This window comes from Muscardinus avellanarius, assembly GCF_963383645.1.
Source record: "Muscardinus avellanarius genome assembly, chromosome: 16".
Lineage (NCBI taxonomy): Eukaryota > Metazoa > Chordata > Mammalia > Rodentia > Gliridae > Muscardinus > Muscardinus avellanarius.
Genome location: NC_137802.1, coordinates 74,604,907 through 74,625,233, shown reverse-complemented (window position 1 = coordinate 74,625,233; position 20,327 = coordinate 74,604,907). Strand labels below are relative to the sequence as shown.

Sequence of the window (20,327 nt, the reverse complement as noted above, 5' to 3'; positions counted from 1 at the left end):
TTGGGAAGACAGAGGTGCAACCACCATGCAGCAGGCCCAGAGGCTTTACCTGGAGATGGTGGTCACGAAGGGCCTCAACTCCTGCGGCTCATAGGCACGTGCGAAGGCCCAGCACACATAGCAGGCGGCGTCCCTGACATTGGCACCCACGCTGCAGGCGCCCCGCTTCTCCTCATAGGTCAGCGCTTTCAGGATCACAGCAACAACTGGGTGGAAGACAGACACAGTCAGGAGCCAGAGGAAGCATGGAGGTCACAGGCAGAGGCACACGATGGCCACACGGGGCTGGAGACGGAGGCACGCGTGCCCACCCCATGACGGCCACACGGGGCTGGAAACAGTAAAGGCAAAGGCATGTCTACCAGCCCCAAGGCTGTAGGAAGAACGTACTTCAGCATAGCCCAAAACACCTGCTGAGACACCAGGTGGCAGCTGGAACAGGGAGCATTGGCTGCGTGAGGCAGGAGAGGGCACACCTGTAACAGGACCTCAAGGACACCCACCAGTTAGGGAAAAGACCCAAAGCCCATGACACAGGCCTGAGTCCTTCACCGGGGTCTCTGCGGGTGCAGGGCCCCGAGGGAGGTGAGGCTGCCTGGGAACAACCGCTCCTGCCTGTCATCTGCCCCGTCTCCACAGCCAAGGTCACGTGAAGCGTGCCACTGCGGCTCCACCTGCAGTGGTGTGACTGTGTAACAGACACTGCATGCACAATTGTTGATGCAGACAGACACGAGAATCTAAGATCACTACAGTGTTTAAATGCCTGAAGTTAAACTGTTTACCTGCTCAGTTTACTAGGTCAATGTGTTTCAGGCATGTGAGAAAGATTTGCTTAATAGAGATGTTATATTAAGTCAAATAAAATATATTGCATCTATTAAAATATTTAAGAAAATAACCAATTGTCAAAATTTTTTTTTGGGGGGGTGGTACTGGGGGTGGAACCCAGAGGCTTTCTACCTCCGGGCTATACTCCCAGCCTTATTTTATATTTTATTTTGAAACAGGGTCTCACTAAGTTGCTGAAAGCCTCACTAAGTAGCTGAGGCTGGCTTCGAACCTGCACAATCCTCCTGTCTCCGCCTCCCAAGCGTGGGGATTACAAGCGTGCGCCACCACGCCCGGCTCAACTGTCAATTTTAAAATGCTCCTTAAACGTGATTATAATAGGAAAAAGTAATAGAAGAAAAAAGATTAAGAAAAATTTATTATTTTGCAATTTAAAGATGGATATGGCCGGGTGTGGTGGCGCACGCTTGTAATCCCCGCGCTTGGGAGGCGGAGACAGGAGGATCGTGCAGGTTCGAAGCCAGCCGCTTGCTCTGGCTTAAGAGACCCTGTTTCCAAATAAAAATATAAAAATAGGTCTGGGAGTGTAGCCCAGAAGTAGAAGGGTTTCCAGGAACCTCAGTACCACCAAAAAAAAAGAAAAAGAAAAAGATGGATATGAATTTTTACTTAAAGTCATACCAAATGGAATTTTCTGAAAGACCATGCTAAAAGTCCCAATGTATTGATCCAAAATGGACAACTATGCTACCACAAGGAATACTAAATAGCTCATACTGGTGTTTTGAAAAATAACTAAAAATAAAGCCCCATGACCAACTACACACACACAGCAAACGGAGGGATATCTCCTCCTGGATCCTGGAGCCACCATGGTAGAGTCACACGTGACAGGTGTGGAGAGGGGACAGACGGCCGCACCCCTCACAGGCGCGGCAAGCACAGGAGACAACACTGCAGCCACACGCCCCCAGCGTGTCCGGAGTTCTGCACAGCAACCTGGGGTCCACCTGCTGCTCTTGCCAGGTGTCTCTTACATGTGATCTGATGTGAGGTCTGTGAAGTCTGTCCAGGACAGGTCTTGGGGTAGGGGGGTCCCCAAGAGAGACCGCAGAACAGCTTGAAGAAGGCCCAGGTCCTCAAAGGCCGGATGAGAAGGGTGAGGGCCGGGCCAGGCCACACCTCGCCAGGGCTACGCACACCCTCAGCAGCCCAACCTGCACACTCACGCCCGCCTGCTCAGCAGTGTCCATGCTGCGACTCACACCGCCTGGGACGGACTTCCAGGCACACGCAAGGTGCAGGTCACACACAACTGCCATGACACAATTACACTCCAAAAAAACTCGCCTAAAATAGAAACACACACATGCACACACGCCTGCAGGGCTGTGAATATCACATACAAATTCCCCCTGCATTTTTTATTCTAAGGATTTTTTATTCTGCATGAACAGTAACAATGGCTGTGATCCTATAGTCTAAATTTTACATACAAATGGTGACTTTTAATAAAATTGTAAAATTCTTATTTATAAATTTATCTAAAACTACACAAGATGAATTTATCCCAAAGTTGGAAAACATGGATACTGTGATGCTGGCTCTATCTGCTTCCACACAAGCTGTGCAGTCACTGCACATGGACACTCATGCTGCTAAGGCCCGAGCCAGGCTACTCTGCCAGCCCGACCGCAGCAAGATGCCCACTCTGGACACACCACCAGTCTGAGACGGAGCCCGTCCCCCCAGCAGACGCACTCACGCGCGGCCACACCATCCACTCCTGTTCCTGGCTCTGCTGCTCCTGGCTTCTCCAGTCCAGTCCCGAACCCGTCCCATTCACAGAAGTGCCACCTCCCACCATCCTCGAAGGTGCCGTGTCCAGCGCCTCCCTCCCGGCCCAGGAGGGGCCAGCAGCAGGCTGCCAGGAGCTAAATTGTCACCCCCGCCTGCTAAACAGATTCACATGAGACGCCAACTTGACAAGGGAGCCATCCTGCAGCTTTGGACCAGGCAACCATGCCTAACTTGCATGTCAACCCAAACAAGACGAAACACATGCACTTGCAGGCCCTCGGCTGTTCTACGTGGAAAAACTCTAGCTGACCCAGAATTACTTCCAGTTTGCTAGCACCAACACAGTCCACTGTGCTGACAGGGCCGCCCGTGTGGGGCTGAGGGCTGTCACACCTAGCCAGCTGAGGCATCTGGGGGCAGCAGCGCCTCCCGGGCTCACGCGGGCAGGCCACCGCACTCTGGGCAAGGCCAGTCGACTAGCCCATGGCCTCAGGGAATCACAGATGCTCTCTCCAAGTGTCAACTTACTGCTCAGCAGGACAAAATCAATCTCCCAGCAGACAACTGTGAGTGGCAGCATAGTTCTCTGGATGTGCACCTCCTGCCTCCTGCACCAGCGCCATGCCTGGGAACCACAGAGCCGCTCAGGGCAGGCTGTCGGGTAGACATCTACCTCCCACCTGCAGCCAAGGAGCCGGAGCCCCGTCTTCTGCGCCCGGTGCCCTTTCACCACCCGCAAGGTAAACCAGTCAGGAGAAACACAATGACAAGTCCGTACCACCAGGAGCATCGGCTGGACACGCAGCCTTCCTCAGGGTGCAGTCAGCATCTGTGTGCAGAAGCCCGACAACCCTAACCCCAGAACATCATCTATCCTGGAGGGCTGCAGGTGCACCTCACACCTTGGCCACTGTCCCACTGTCTGGGGTAGCAGCCTGGCCTTCCCACACCACAGAAGTGTCGGGCTTCTCCCCTCCTGTGTCCTTCCATAGGGCTCAGTCAGAGAAGCAGAGAGCAAAGCCCTCCTGCCTCAGGCCCCACTGCCAGTGGGCCCGCCCACCCATGCTGCCCAGCCCCTTCCATCCTCATCTTAAGATCGTATCCTGCTGTTCTACTGCTGAGAAACCCAAAAAGCCTCTGTGACCACCACAAACTTCAGGGCTGGCAAAGGAAACAGCTGTCAGCAGCCTGGCCACCTGAGAGACACCGAACAAGAGCAGATGCTCTGCATGCAGGCCACTGGAGAGGAAGGCTCAGAACAGCAAGACGACACATCTCCAACAGGTGGGAAGCCAGTTGGGCATGGTGGCATGCTCAACTTAAGAGGCCGAGACAGGAGGATCACAGATTCATGGCTTCAGCAACTTAGGCCCTGTTTTCAAATAAAAAATAAAATGAGCCTGGGGGTGGCTCAGAGGTAGAATGCTCATGGGTTCAATAACAAACAAAAAAGAAAGAAAAGGAAAAAAGGAAAGTCTGACTGCTGGCTCTGGCTCATCTCAGGGAAGAGCTGGGCACCAGCATAGGAAGACTGGGTCAGCCTGCGCCTGCCACTCTGGAGCAGGTCTACCACTGCCCTGAGCTCCCGGGCTATGCCAAGCCCTACCATGGCGACCAGACACCCAGGAGATAGGGGCCAGGCCAGCCTCAGTGACCACGCAGGCAAGGTACACACAGGCTAGGGGCCAGTGTGGATCAGAAACCTCTCTGCCCTAGACTATTACATAATGTCATTATCAGAGCAAAAATTCAAAAACTGACAGCATTTTTCAGATGCAAGAGGTTCAAAATAAGGAAACTGCTCAATAGCTCTGAACAAAACCCTTTCTCGTGGTTCCAATTACACATCACCAGTGCATGTCAATTGTATAACATACCCCAGAGGGCTTCCTTTTGGCAACTGGAGTCTAGCAATGTACTTTAAATACCCTTCTATTCAGACAGCATGTCATTTGTCCAATGCCAACTGCCCAAGGAAAAGCAGCCTCCGGGTGAGAGAATCGATTTAGCCCGCACAGCCCAACGGCCCCACGTTCTCCTCTGCAGGCCCAGGGGACGGAGGCAGAAGTGGCCTGTCCACAAGTCACCCCATCACCAGGACTTCTAAGAGCCACTCAACTGTAGGAACCAAAAGGGTCCCTCGCTCATAGCTTTGCCCTCCGGCGGGCATCGCAGTACACACCCAAGGCCTCATTCAACCTTTCCTCTTACATGAAGCGGCAGTACGGGCAGAGATGCCAGTGCCAAGGCTGTGCCCGAGGAGAGCCTGGAGACATGCCTCCTCCAACGCAGCCAGAGAGGCTGACCGCAGGCAGGCGCTGGCTACGCCAGACGCAGGAGGCTCTCCAGCCTGAGCTGCAGCCCAGGGCACACCGACCCTCTCAGCCCACCATGAGGCTGTGGTGGGTGGCAGCCCTCAGACTCAGCAGCCTACTGGGAGGGCACCAGCATCCAGAGCAGGTGTGGCCATCGCCCGAGAATCTGCCTCCTGCACCAACAGCCATCACAGACCCTCAAGAATGCAGTCCAACTTGCTTGAAAAGGTGCCTGTTCTGAAACAGCAGAGAGAATGCTGGGTCCATGGGCCTCTGGGCTCCCACATCCCTTGAGATGCTACAGAACTGCCCCAGAGACCCCAGCTGGCCTGCAGCGGCAGTACCTATAGCCGTGGACCCAGAACTACACAGGGGTGCAGTTCTCAGTGCTCTGCCCACCTCTGGAACTCAGGGCACACACACTCTCAACACACCAGGAGCTGCTGTGGTGTGCACCCCTTGGCGATGCCTGGCTCTGCCCTCTCAGCGACTGTAGGCACTGGCCCTGCAGAGTGGGGTCATTCCCAGGCCCCCTTTATTCCATGGGAAGGTCCCATGGCCATGCAGGCCCAGCAAACCTTCCCACCGGGCGTGCTACAGAGCAGCTAAGAGCTGAGACCCATGGTCAAGGGCCAGGACAGCTCCTCCAGGACGCTTCTGCTCCAGATGCAGTCTCACCTGCGGGACTGGCTTTCAGAAACCTAAAGACAAGCGCCAAGCAAGGCTGGGCAAATGATGTGCTTGCCCCCACCACGGCCTACCCTGGCGTCAAGGGCAGTTCCCACCATTCCACGCTCGACAAAGCCCAGACCGAGCCTGCCTGCACCCAGCTCACAGATGACTCAGCAGACTCTCAGGAATAGTGAAGAGGGAAATCGGGCAAATACATCAGTCCACTTCCACCCAAATAGCTGGGGACTCACAGAGAGTCTGAATGACAGGGCTGCCTCCATGTTCTCCAGCACAGCACCTACCTGGTGTGCACTGCTCAGGACCGCTGTCCTTGGACCAGCCAGCCTCTGACAGTCACTCCTCCAGGAGTGCAGATTCAGGGCCCGCCGGGGCAACTTTGCAGAACTCGGTTCAGGATAAAATGAAAAGGTCTGGGGCCGGATGAGGTGACGCACACCTGTAATCCCAGTACTTGGGAGACTGGGATGGAGGATCACGGTCCAAGGCCAGCTCAGCAACTTAGCAATGTTCTCAGCAACCTAGTGAGACCTTGTTTCAAAACAAAACATAAAAAATAAAAGTGGGCTAAGGATGTAGCTCAGAAGCAGGTTCACTGCTTCTACCGCCATACAGACTCGGAGTCCTTTGTAATTCCAAAGCCTGCAGTTCTTTTCACTTGTGTTGCTGCTTTGGGTGCTGGAGGTGCAACTCAGGGCCACATACTGTTGCCAAGCGCTCCACCAGAGCTCCATCCCAGCACAGTCCAAAGGCTCTCAAGAGTGGAGACTTCTTTGGCAACAGCATCTGACTGAATTAAGCAGGCTAGTGTGCCCTCTACCAGCCGTCCTCGGCACGGGCATGGCGTGCATCTAGCGGCAGGAGCATGAGGAGTGCCACTGTCTCCACTGTGACGCGCCCTTGTCCACCAGTGTGTGCAGGTCCACTCTCAGTGGGAGCAGACCACCCTCCTGCACCACACTCGGCCACTCCCACAGAAAGGAGACAGCTTTCTGCTCATTACTGATGGGGGAGGGGGCTCATGGGACTGAAAATGGATGAGAGGCAGTGAGCCACCCCACTTGTTCATGCCACCTTGACTGTCCACAACCCCCCGTCCACGCCCCACGGCGCCCACCCCACCTGTCCACACCCCACAGAGCCCACCCAGCCTGTCCATACCCCACCTGTCCATGCCCCACAATACCCACCCTACCTATATTACCTGTCCACGCCCCCAGAGCCCACCCCACCTGTCCACATATTCATGCCCACCCCTGCTTTACATACCCTACCTGTCCATGCCCCATAGACCCTACCCCACCTGTCCATGCCCCATGGAGCCCACCATGCCACCCTACCTGTTCATTCCCACCTTGCCTGGTCTGGCCCCACGGAGCCCATCCTACCTATCCACACTCCATAGAGCCCACCCTGCCACCCCACCTGCTCATGTCCAACTTGCCTGTCCACACCCGACCTGATCAGGCCCCACAGACCCCACCCCCCATGTGTGCACCCCCTGAAGCCCACCCCACCTGTTCACGCCCCAGAGTCCACCCCATCATCCCACCTGCCATGCCCACACCTGTCCCTGCCCCACTGAGCTGGCCCCATCTGTCCATGCACCAGGGAATTCCCCCAACATCTTTCGACGGCCAGGCATCCATACAACCCAGAAGATGCCACCCAAGTGCCTGGCAGGGTACGTGCACAGACCCAGGTATCCAGGCAGGTCCACACAGCCTCCAGGGCAGCAGAACTGAGAAGCCCTCAACATGGGACAAAGGGATGTGTTCTCGCAGAGGCCAGCAGTGCCCATGAGGCTCCGCAGCGCACACGGGAAGGACCACCACAGGACACCCTCCTGCCCCTCTCGGTCACCAGTAGCAGCCAGGTAGCTGGTTCCCAGAGCTCAGAGCTCTGCTGCAGAACAGAGCAGCGGCCACCCTGCCAGGGCCTGCACCTATGTCTGACTTCCTCTCCACGCTATCCCAGTTGTCCTTGACAGGCAAACACCCACAGGACCTCTGATGGCTGTCACCTCGCTGCCCCTTCCATCCCTCCACTGCCCACTGCTCCCCTCCCTACCACTGCCTAGCCACTACCACGGGACAAAGGCCTGTCAGTTCCTGTCCCCTGCCACTGCCAAAGGCCACCAGGGGGGCAGGCCCAAGAGCGTGGCACGCGCAGCGGGAGGTGCCCTCAGGAGGGGGCGTGCTCCTGCTCAGCTCCGCTGTGCCGCTGGCGCAGAAACACCCACTGCTAATGACAGAGTGGCCGGGTGCAGCAACTTGAAAGAAGCAAAAACAAGCGTCCAGGAGGATTAAAGGCTTAACCAGGAAGTGGGGCCGGTTCTGCACTGACTCACAGCCTCGGGTTCCAGCCCCAGGGTCCAGACCTCTAGGACCCAGGCAATGTCCAGGGCTCCAGCTTCCAGAACACAGTGAGGACAATTCTGAGCCAGCGGGACTCTAGGGGACCATGGTCCTGGAGACTTGCCCAGCCCTGAGCTGCAGGTCAGCAGCCCAGCACACGGGATGCCAGAAGCCAGAGGGAGAGGCGTGTGGCCGAGGTCAGACAGAGAGCATATCTGAGAGGTGGCACATCCCCAGGCGTGGCTAATGGCAAGCCCAGCACCTGTCTTCAGCCACACTAGGACGAGTGCCCTCTGCCCAAAGCTCCATGTATGCGAATCTCCAGGCTCACTGCCACAGACAGGTGGACTAGGCAGTTCCAAAGAAAAAGCTTCGCCAGAGTCTGGCCTGGTCCTCCAGTGGGGGTCACTCTCATGCTGCTTGGCAGCCTGTTTGCAACCCACTTCCAGATCCCACAACATGCGGCCCCACACCACACTCAAACCATAGAGCAGCTCCTATCACCCGGAAATAGCTGTGCCGCCCGTGAGTAGATACTCTATGTGAGACTCGCTTTCCTGAGAACCCAGAGTCACAGCAGGGGCTCATGGCCCTGAATCTCACAGTGCCATGCGTGAACGCATCACAGGGCCCATCCCTCGTCCCCATGAGCCCATGGGTCTGGAGGAAGCAGCCAGGAGGGCTCCAGGCGCAAAGGAGCCTATTCACACACCACGAGGACCCATAGCATGAAATGAGTGCGCAAGACAGGAGGATTGCAGGTTCGAGGCCAGCCTCAGCAACTTAGCAAGACCCTATTGCAAAATAAAAATAATAAAAAGGGCTGGGGGTATAGATAGAAGGCCCTAGTTTCGATCCCAAGCACCAAAAATGGAGGAGGAGGAGGAGGAGGAGGAGGAAGAGGAGGAGGAGGAAATGGAGGGAGGGAGGGAGGGAGAAAGGGAGGGGAGAGAACACAGAAATCCCAGCTTCCTGGAAAGTCTACTCTCAACACCCCCCTGCCTCTATGGGGCTCCCCTCAGAAGGCACAGGCAGCATACCTGCTACCACATGGAGACACCCATGTGCTGATGCCACGAGAAACTGAAACAGAGAAGCCGGTGCTTCACTGCCCCGGCCCCACAGCCCCAACCAGGTCTCCAACAACCAGCACACAGCCCAACGGCAAAACACAGGAGACAGCAACACGAGAAGCTGTGGAAGGAGCTTGGGTGAAGGTTCTGACCAGGTAGCAAGACTTTCCACTACAAGTTTATAAAAACATGTTTTATCAAAATGGCATAAATGTCTAAGAGAACAGAAAACTGTGGGTGGAAAGAAGACCCAAACAAAGGCATGACCAAACTCAGTGAGTGGTGCCACACCCTCTCCCACCGCACAGGTTGCTTCTGCCCCACAGATGAACGCCAAGCTTCAAAACTAACAAAGGCAGGGCAACACAGCGGAGGCGTGCCATCTTCACGGCTCCCAGACACGTGCTGATGGGGAGGTCTGGATGCAGACCACTGACACTTACCTGTTGCTGAATCTCAAGTACCAAATACTTAAACAGAAAAAAAAATAATTAAAGACAACCTTTAGAGGCCCACATGCATCCATGTGTATGTGGACTGCAAACATACACACGATGTGCCCTCAAAAATTATGCACAAAAAATAACTAAAAAGAGAATTAAAGCTGGGCATGGTGGTACTCAGGGCCCACTGAAGACAGCCTCCAGGGCACCGGGACTCAGCACCCAATGGGATGTGAGGAGAGCCAGGGGGAGTCCTGTGGGCTGAATGTTGCATGCCCCTCACAACTCACACACAGAAACCCACCCTCCAAGGTGGCAGCCTTAGGCGGCGGGGCTTCCGTGGTGATCAGAAGCAGTCTTCAAGCCAGACAGCCCCCAGGGGATCGTGCTCCCCGGAGCCTCGTGACCAAGAAGGGGCTGCAACACGCCCGCCGTGCTGGCACCTCGGCCTGGGACCATGCGCATCCAGAACCAGAACAGTCAAGGCCTGGTGTTCAGGCCACAAACAGGGTCCTCTTAAACAGATCAAGACAAGGCTCCCCCACGGGCACCAGGGCCATGCAGGTCAGGAGGGTCCCTCGTGGGGCAGGGTGTCAGGGACAGCAGGAGAACACACCCACATACAGCTGTCTCAAAACAGCAGAGTTCAGCATCACACCTCTCCAGTACGTCAGAAAACTCCAAACAAAGCCAGGCGTGGTGGTGCACGCTTGTGATCCCAGTACTTGCAAGGCTGAACAGGAGGATCAGGGTTCGCAGCCAGCCTGGGCTTGAGGCCCTCTGCAACTTAGTGAATACCGTTTCAAAAAAAAGAATAAAAAATAGGGCTGGGGTGTAGCTCAGAGGCAGAATGCCTTAGGGTTCAATTGCCAGTACCACAAAAACCAACTAAGTAAATAAATAACCATAGTATACATACTATATCATATATAAGTCTAATGTACATATATATGTATGCATTTTAATTACTGAAATTAAAAACATGATTTCTGGCTTTGAGAGAGAAAAAGACCCAGAAGGTAAAAGAATCTGGTAAAGACAAAAAAGCTGAAGAAACTGCAGAAATGCAAGTCAAAAGAAAAAGAGAGAGCCGGGCATGGTGGCACACACTGCAATCCCAGCACTTGGGAGGCTGAGACATAAGGACCACAGGTTTGTGGCCAGCCTCAGCTACTTAGTGAGGCCCAGATGTCCCTGGGTTCCACCCCCAGTACCACAAAAAAAGAAAGAATGAACGCAGAAGGGAAAAGAGTAAAAGGAGAATTCCAAAGAGTTAATGAAGGAGAAGATGGAAGTCAGAGACAGAAAATAGAACCACATACAGCGAGATTGGTACAAAGAAATCCGTCTGCCTCTCAACGCATCCTGGTGAAACCACGCAACTCCGACACAAAGAAGAAGATCCTGAAGGTGGCCAGAAAAAGCAGCAGCTCAGAGGGAGCAGCCAGAGCCACAGCGGCCCGGGCCTGGCACCCCACCTCCACAGGCGGCCAGCAACCAGCTTCCAGCAACAAGGCTGAAAAGAAATTCATACGCAGTCACCGAGATGGTTTGCTGCTAACATGCCTTATTTGAAGGAACTTCTAAAAGGCCAAAAGAAGTAAAACTATCTCAAACGGGAGCTCTCAGATGCAAAAAAGAATCGCGAGCAAAAGAAATTCTGTACACAAGGAGAAAAGACTAAATGGTATCTTTAAAAATAAGGCCTAGCTGGGTGTGGTGGGAAACATTTGTAATCCCAGCACTTGAGAGGCTGAGACAGGAGGATCACAGGTTCAAAGCCAACCTCAGCAACTTAGAGACACCCTGTTTCAAAATAAAAAATAAGGCCGGGTGTGGTGGCGCACGCTTGTAATCCCTACGCTTGGGAACCGGAGACAGAAGGATCGCGCAGGTTCGAAGCCAGCCTCGTTGGCTTAAGAAACCCTGTTTCCAAATAAAAATATAAAACGGTATGGGAGTGTAGCCTGGAGGTAGAAGGGTTCCATCCCCAGTACTGCAAAAATAAATAAATAAATAAATAAATAAATAAATAAATAAATAAATAAATATTTTTAAAAATAAAAATAAGGTGTAGGGGTGTGGCCCGAACATAGAAGGCCCCCTGAATTCCATTCTCAGTTCCACAAAAAATAAAAATAACAAAGATAAATAAAAATAATGTCCAAGCCCGTACTTGGGAGGCTGAGACAGGAGGATCACAGGTTTGAGAACAGTCTCAGCAAGTGGTGAGATTCTCATCAACCTAGGAAAACCCTGTTTCAAAATAAAAATAAGCCGGGTGTGGTGGTGCATGCTTGTAATCCCAGCATTCGGGAGGCTGAGATCGGGAGGATAGAGGTTCGTGGCAGCCTCAGCTACTTAGTGAGGCCCTCTGCAACTTAGTGAGACCCTGTTTCAAAATAAAGAATAAAAATAAGGCAGGGGATGTGGCTCAGAGGTCAAATGCCCCTGGGTTCCATCCCCAGACCGGCAAAAAAAATAAAAAATAAAAAAATAAAAATAAAACAGGGATAGAGGTATAGCTCAGAGATAAAATGCCCCTGGATTTAATCCCCAGAGCAACAAAATAAAATAAAATAAAATAAAAATAGTATCTACCATTCAGCAAAAGTACTAAGAAATACACAAAACAAACTCATCAGGTGAGGGCATGCCATGCCTGATCGCAAGGGCGCCTTTAAACTAACTTCTGGCTGTAAATGTTCACAGTCTGAGCCTAAAGGTCACAGGAGGAAACCCACAGATGGCCAGGTGCCATCTGCTCTGCGCGAGAGTGCAGGCCCAGGCTGGGATGCTGAGCTGTGACCTGAGGATGCTCTGCACACCACGGCTCCTCCACACCGCCGGGGACTTGTGTCCCCAAGTGTAGGAGCAGCACACATAAGCTTCCCGGGCTCCCTCATGCGTCCCTTTCTGAGCCACGAAGCGAGCCTGTGACTTCTGCTGCACAGGCGCTGCGGGCGGGTGGATGCGTGCCTCTCACTGTTTTGCTGGAGACGGAAGGAGCCGTGTGCACTCCCAGGAGGGTTCAGGCCTAGCCACTGTCCCTGTGGTCTACAGACTTTCACTTTTCATGTTCTTCAGCAATAATTTAGGTGCCTGTGTCAGTCAGGGGTTACCACCAGCACCACACATTTAATAGGAGGACCAGAGCTGACAAGGCCAAGGGCCCAGTGACCCCTCCCTGCACATTCCCAACCAGGAGAGGTGGGGCACGGCGGAGGGGCAGGGCTACCCTACACCCTCCCCACGCACACCCCCTCCTAGAATGACCTGGCTGAGCCCACAGGAGGCAAAGGAGTCGGCAGAGGGGAGAGACCTGGGTGGGCCCATCCACCGGGCCCTCTCCCAGAGTCTCTGTGCTCACAGCTACTCTCCCGGTTGGGTCTTCCCATTTGTAGCATGCAGGGGAAAGGAAGAACCTGAAAGTCAGTTTTCACGTTCCTCGCTCAGAGCAGCTGAGTCGGCCGTGCACCCCGGATCACTCACAGGCCTCTGTGTACACAGCCTCTCCACAGAGGCTCCACCGGGAGCTGTTCCTGGAAAGCTCACAGGTCTACAGCAATGGACGGGAAGCCTGCCACACAGATGCTGCATTGCTGGGGTGGGGAGAGGAGATGAGGGAGAGAGACTGTGGGAATTCTCAAAACTTGGCCCAAGTTCACAAACCTGAACTGAGTTTCCCAACCAGAAACAAAACAGGCCGCGGAGCAGAGCTTCAGGTTTCCCTTTAGACACGGAGGCAGCGCCAAGCAACCCCCGGCAGCCAGGGAGAACTCCCCACTCCTGCGCCCCGGGGTCAGAGGAGCCGGCTCCCAGGGGCTCGCGCGGCCAGGGGAGCGCTGCTGGTGCAGAAGCTGCCTGCCTGCCTTCCTGTGCAGACAGCCCAAACACATTTGCTCCAAGAACATGATCTTCGAATAGCAGAACTATGCGAATAATAAACAAGCTAAAAGTTAGGTAATCGCACCGCACATTTCAGCCTTCAAGTCACAGCGAAAGCCCCCACTTGCCTCTCCCAGGAGTAGACGTCCCGTGGTGACGCCTTCCAAGTAACCTCACGTACCCTGGCCCTCTCTCAACCCACCAGAATGGCCGAACTAACTCATTGTTCATTCCCTATGTGACTTAACTGTTTGAAAAAATGAGTGAAAGGCCCTGACTTTCTCAGATTTTGTCTAAAATACAAAAGTCCTTCTTCACCTGAGAAGCCAGCAGCCACATTCCAGGGCTCCCTCACTGTGGGTAGCGGTGGCCCAGGCCGGCTCCTGGACGGGAACTCCAGCAGAGGCGCGTAGGGAGGCAGCAGCCCAGGAGGCTTCCACGGGGTCTGCAGGGCCTGCACAGGGGAGGGCTGCCAGGCCAGGCCGTGGCCTAAATCCAAAGCTCACACAGTCCCCGGCCCTCCACAGTTCACCAGGATCCGCCTGGACACAGATGCACGGCCCTGGCAGACAAACCGGAAACTGGGTGCACCGGGGAAGGAAGGAAGAGCCAGGTCAGAGGTCCCAAAGGGAAGCAGAAACAGAAGGAGGAACGGCGGAGGAGAGCGGCAGAGAGCGACGGAGGCCGGCACCCCAGGGCCAGCTCAAGACCAAGACTGGAGCCCAGTGAAGCAACCTGTTTCCTCAGATAGCCTCTCCCAGCACCAATGCTAACTGGAAAGAAATTACCACTGAGAAACCCTACGAGTGCACTTTTCTATAGGAAGGAGAGAAACATCACAGCGAAGTGTGCTCAGCACAGCCTGCTGAGGAGAGCTGGGGCAGACCCACGCCCCTACGTGCATGTGTGTGCACGTACCAGACCATACCTCCGCATGTGTGTGTGTGCGCGCGCACATGTGTGCGTGTGTGTGTGTTTTTGTGGTGATGGGGATTGAACCCAGGGGGCTCTACTTCTATTGTTTAGGTTGAAATATTTTTGCTAAGTTGCTGAGGCTGGCCTTGAACCTGCAATCTTCCTGTCTCAGCCTCTCAAGTATTTGAGAGTACATGATAATTACAGATATGTGTCACCAAACCTGGCTCCATTTGTCCTCTAACAAGTGCTCAGGACAGTGTGAGGGCTGTCGCAGCCCAGCTGCACTGCTCACCCCCACAACCCTGGGATCTGGCTGGAAGGGAGCTGAGCCACCCCTTCCAGTACCCAAGGCCCGCAGACCCCGCACACGGGCCCGAGCCCTGTCACAGAGCAAAGCTGCGTCTCGGGACCCGAGGCAGAGGCCAGGGCATGAGCCTCCCTCAGCAGCCCTCCCAAGCCCTGGGGCATGCTGGGAAGCCCCGCCAGGCACTGGCTTTCTCACGGCACCCACTTCCTGTTCACTGTCCTGGACACAGCTCCCCCAAGGAAGCCAAGGAAATTTAAGTAAAATCCACCTCATGTTTACTCATGAGGCCAAAAATGCAAATGACTCCTTCCTTCTCTGAAGCTGTTTGGTCAAAGAGGCTGCTCTGTGACGTGACCCATCAGACCAAGGAGGCCCTGACCCTGGCACAGGAGGCAGTACCAGGGGGCAGCCAAGGCCCAGGACCCAGAGGTCAGAGCTGCTGAGGGCTGGACAAGGAGTGGGCCGGAGGCCCAGCTGGCCACACACCTGCTGGCCCTGTGCTCCTCGGAGCAGAGCCCAACCACGAACAGGTCAGGCCCCGGTGGTGCAGTGAGAGGCTCTGATGGCGTCACCCACACCCAGCGCTACCCGAGCATGTCCAGCTGGGAAGCTGCTGTCCAGAGAGCAAGCGCCACCTTCCCACCCAACACACCTGCCAGGGCTGGGCCCCTGGGCCATGTTGCTGAACCTCTCTGTGCCCCTCTAAATGCAAAAGAGGGGGCTTGCATAGAGCCCTGGGCACGGCACCCCTCCCCTCCAGCGTGCTCAGGCAGCGGCAGAGACCAAGCCCACTCCTCCACCTCAGTACAGGAGAAGGCTTTCCCTCAGACACAGGCTACAAGGTCACAGGGGGCGGGGGCAGGAGGAAGGCTGAGAGAGAGAGTACATCCACCCAGGCGGAACCCCACAGCCCCAGGGAGCCAGGGGCTCCCAGCCTGGGACAGAGGCCGGGTGGGCCGAGAACTAAGATCTCCCGTGACAAGCAGCAAGCCCACCCCACAGACAGAATGCCCAACACCGTCACAGCAGACAGGGCACAACAGAGGCAGGACGCTCCCCAGGGACAGGAACCGGAGTGCAGGAGACCAGCATCCAACCGTCCTGCTGAAAACCGATTGCTAAAATCTGCAGCCAGGCGCGGTGACATACCTGGAATCCCAGGACTTAGAAGGCTGAGGCAGGAGGATCGCAGGTTCGTGGCCAGCCTCAGCAACTCAGTGAGACCCTATTTCAAAGTAAAAGAACAAAATCAGGCTGAGGGTATAGCTCTGAGGTACAATACCCCTGGGTTCCATCCCTAGTACTGCAAAAAATAAATAAATAAATAAATAAATAAATAAATAAATAAATAAAGGGAAGGGGGTATGGCTTACAGGTAAAATGCCCCTGGGTTCTATCCCTACTACAAAAAAAAAAAAAAAAAATCTTCAGAGAACTAAGGATAAGATATCAAAAAAGGACATTCAGAACACCTGGAAACCCAAGCTCCTCACTGCGGAAAGGAGGTACCTAGCAGAAGAGTTAGAACTGAGGATGCTGAGAACGAACCTGCTGGTGAGACACCATGGTGTGGGACCAGGGCCGCCCTCCAGGCCACCCTAGACAGGTGACACAAACCCGAGCAGGGTGGGGGAGCGGAGGCCCGCCCAGCACACCTCCTTGAGCAGAGACCCAGCTGGGAAAGGAGAACTGTAAACACAGTAGATACCACCCCTGGGGGAGGGGAGATGGACCTGCGCTGGCCTGAGGGAAGGAGCTGGATGGCAGCAGGAGAGAAGGTGTGGACGGAGGAGCCAGAGCCACCCGCTGGCCAGGCTGGGAGGGAGGTCAGGGAACGCACAGCACTGGGTGTGCAGAGGCAGCACTGGCAAGGGAGGCGGGTCACTTGGAATCGAGGGGTAAACAAGACTCACCAGGCAAAGGTCAAAGGGCGCTGGGACACAGGGAATGGGCCGCAGACCAGTGCCCCTGCCAGCCTCCCTCAGATCTGGCCAGCAGGCACTGCTCTGAGCAAACAGCGCGGCAGAGGTGGTGCTGGGACAGTTCTCAGCCTGGCGCCAGGGACTCTTTCACCTTGCCCTTAGAGTCCTGATCACAGTGAGGTCTCCTGGAGAGTCACACTGCCTGGACAGCGCGGGGACTCAGTCCCAGCACCCTGCACAGAAGAACACACGCTGACCACAAGACCAGGAGATACCGCAAACAGGGCAAGTCAAGCCAAAGAGCTCCAGGCACTCCTCACCAGCCAAGACCGAGAGGCACAGCGGGAGCTGCCGCAAGCGTGATGATTCGCACAGAACCTCTGACTCTTTAAATTAGATGGATGTCTGACTGGGACAAAAGTAACTGAAGAAATTTGAAAGCAAATTAAGTATAAAAGTAAAGACAAGTAAAACCAAGCAGGCACGGTGGCGCATGCTTGTAATCCCAGCATTCGGGAGGCTGAGACAGGAGGATCGCAGTTCACAGACAGCCTCAGCTACTACTTAGGCCCAAAAAAAGAATAAAAAATAGGGCTGGGGGTGTAGCTCAGCGGTAGAATGCCCCTGGGTACCATCCCCAGTACCGCAAAATAAATAAACAAACAAATAATAGGGCTGGGGGTGTCACTCTGAGGTAGACCACCCCTGGGTTTAATCCCCCAATACTGCAAAAAAAAAAAAAGACAAGTAAAACTGTCAATCCTCCATAAGAAGGAAAACAGTGACTGCTGTCCATCCTAGGGCCACCCCACACCCACAGTTGCCTGGCCTCTGCCAGTGACGTCAACTGTGACCAAGGCCCGACGCCACCACACAGTCTCCCTTCCCAGTCCCCAAACCAACACTGCACTCAGCCCTCACTGCAGCAAGGGAAAGCCCCAGACTGAACAGACAGACAGTTAGGGCCGAGAATAAGCTGGCCCTGTGTGAAGGGTGTGGATTATCTCTGGAGTGGAGGATCTGAGGGTATGAGAGCGGAGCCCCACAGCATCATCCGCTCCACAGCCACCCAGGCAGGTCCCAGGCATGCTGCGGCAGGTCCCCATGACAGGCAAGGGGGGCTCCCTCCCGCCTCCGGGCTCCAAGGGAGACCACCGCAAAGACCCTCAGGAGCAAGGCAGGGCGAAGGTGTGGGCAGTGTGGGCACCAGCCCTCGCCACAGGGACACATGGCCCCCAAGCCTGTGTTTCAGGGTGCATGCAAATGTCTGCCTGCTGCTGTGCACACATGCCCGAGTCCTGAAGGAAAGCGTCTCTATTACACCAGCAAGTCTACCAGAGCTCAACCTACACACAGTAATTGGGTCCTAGCCAGGACACACCCGGCCCTGCCCCCACCCCACGCGTGTCCGGGCAGCACAGATGGCCCTTACACAGCAGCAAGGGGGCCGGGCAGTGCTCGCTGGCCAGGTCCCCCACCCCACGCGTGTCTGGGCAGCACTAGATAGATGGTCCTTGCACAGCAGCAGAGGGGGCCGGGCAGTGCTGGGCTTGCCAGGTCTGTGCCCAGCAAGGCTGCGTATAGCTCAGTGGGTACGAGCACATGAATCGTAGCTGCGGGCGGAGGAATATCAGGTGCATCTCTACGCCCCGAGGGCTCAACTCCTACACTTAAACCCTCCCACTGGAACAGCCGGCTCCAGTCTCACCGAGCCAGCGTGAGAACAGAGCCTGCTCCACAGCCCAGCAGTCCACACAGCCGCTCAGAGGCCACCGCCGCACAGCCGCCTCCGGTAAGCAATCGCTCTCTATTGCTTCTCAGATCTGACTTCCCTTTCAAAACTAGCCCCCTCCACCACCACCCCCCACCCCGTGGCCTTAGACAGCTGGCCAAATGAACTGCTTGCTGGGGTCGGCTCTGCCGAGAATTCTTCGGGCCGGCAGGTGCACTGCCGGGATGCAGACAGATTACAAAACTTCTAACAGGGTTGGCACCTTGTTCTAAGACTGAACAAGCTTATCTTGAAATCGAGTACTTGTTTCTGCCACAAAACTCATAAAAGAAAAACCAAAGCATGAATTTATATTGTTGCTTAACTATTCCCTACCTTAAAAAAAACTACAATTTCTATATAAAAGATATAAGAATCATACATATGTGTACATGATTATACAGTCGCTGGTTTTAATTTCCAGTTTAATTTCTAAAACTTTTAAAGTTTAAAATAAGTTCTATTTTGATATAACCTCTTTGGTTAAGTTTTTGTTTGGTTGTTAAGGACACGAGTGTTTTCCTTATATATAATTTCTTATGAAATTTTTTTTTTTTTTGGCAAACAGTTATTGACCAAAGCCAGGCTTCACTGAAGGAGGGTCTATGTGGCTACCCTAACGTTCCTTCACACTGAGGAAGGGCCTCAGGGTCTTGGTTGGTCTGTGGAGGGTGGAGGAGGCGGCGAGCTGAGCTCTGGTGGGTGCCCTGGCGCAGGCACTGTGTGGACACACCGTGCCGACAGGACAGAGCCCCGGCTGTGCTCTTCCGAACTGAACTCCAGAAAGCTGCCTTCCCCCTAGGTGGCGGCTGGCTGAAGCCTCGCCTTCACTCTGGAGCAGAGAGCGGGGAGGGAGTGGCGGCCAAGGGCCACAAAGCTCGACAGGGTAAAACCCACAGAGCGCGTTCTTGCGACACCCCAGTGGGTAGACGACAATGGAGTGTCCTTGAGTGGCGCAACAATGCCACATCACAGTGCCGTAATTATAGCATGCCCTTCAAGATGTTCCACCTGCAGGGCTCCGTGCCAGGAAGCTGGACACGGCAGAGGAGCAGGCAGCTCTGCTCCAGTTCACAGGCTGATTTGTGGGACAGGAGTGCAGCTCACCCGTCAGAGCCAACCTGCAGAGCCAGGCCAGAATTACCGCCCTCATGTCCTAAAAGTTGCTTTAAAAAAATCTCTTGACGGGTGTGGCGGCGCACATTTGTAATCTCAGCATTTGGGAGGCTGACACAGGAGGATCACAGTTCGTGGACAGCCTCAGCTACTTAGTGGGGCCCTTTGCAACTCAGTGAGACCCTGTTTCAAAATAAAGAATAAAAAACAGGGCTGGGGGAGTAGCTAGGAGGTGAATGCCCCTGGGTTCCATCCCCAGTACTGCAAAAAAAAAAAAAAAAAAAAAAAAAAAAACAAAACTCTTCCTCTGCCTGTTTTCCAAGTTCAAACTCCTTAGAAGCTTTTTAAACGTGCTAGCCACTTTCTGTTGCCGTAACATTTGGCAGCAACTTTAAATGTCCATGCTTAGAAACCTGGCAAAGGTTAGTGCTTTAAAGACAAGACAAACAGAACCCTGTGGCCAACTGCAGCCACAGGCTCTCACAGCGCCATGTGGGCAGTTATGCTGCATGGCGCTCAGCTCAGAGCCCTTTCCACAGGCAGCTGAAGACAGGAGACATTTCAAATAATAAAGGCTCACGGGCAGCAGAAAGACCTGTGGACCCCACCCATGCTTTCCGGTCACCACACCTGCTGTCCTCAGGCCCTGTAGTGTAGCCACGGTCTATACCATGGCTGAGATGACTCCGCAGGGTGGCTCAGAGGTAGCTGAGTTTGAGAACAGCTGCCCCAGGACAGCAGAGGGGGACCCACGAGCACCCCAATAGCCCCATGGCTCTGGCCCTCCTGCCCCTTGGATAGACAGGCAGTCAAGGCAGAGTGAGGACAAGATTCGGTAAAGTCCTCTAGGACCACGCTACAGCTACGGTCTCCACCTCACACGCTGACACAGCAGTTCTCAGCCAGCCACGCCACAGGAGGGCCTCCCTGTACCC

The 20,327-nt window shown here is 54.5% G+C and overlaps 1 protein-coding gene across 1 annotated transcript in view; it reads right to left on the bottom strand.

The window, feature by feature from the left end:
- The window catches only part of TBCD (tubulin folding cofactor D), a gene marked incomplete at both ends in the record, with an annotated part of 136,773 nt that overhangs the window by 60,261 nt on the left and 56,185 nt on the right, over positions 1 to 20,327 (bottom strand). Inside the window, one exon of the mRNA XM_080714184.1 lies at positions 50 to 206. Coding sequence (XP_080570310.1) covers positions 50 to 206 — 157 coding nt within the window. The remainder of the gene's footprint in view (positions 1 to 49; positions 207 to 20,327) is intronic.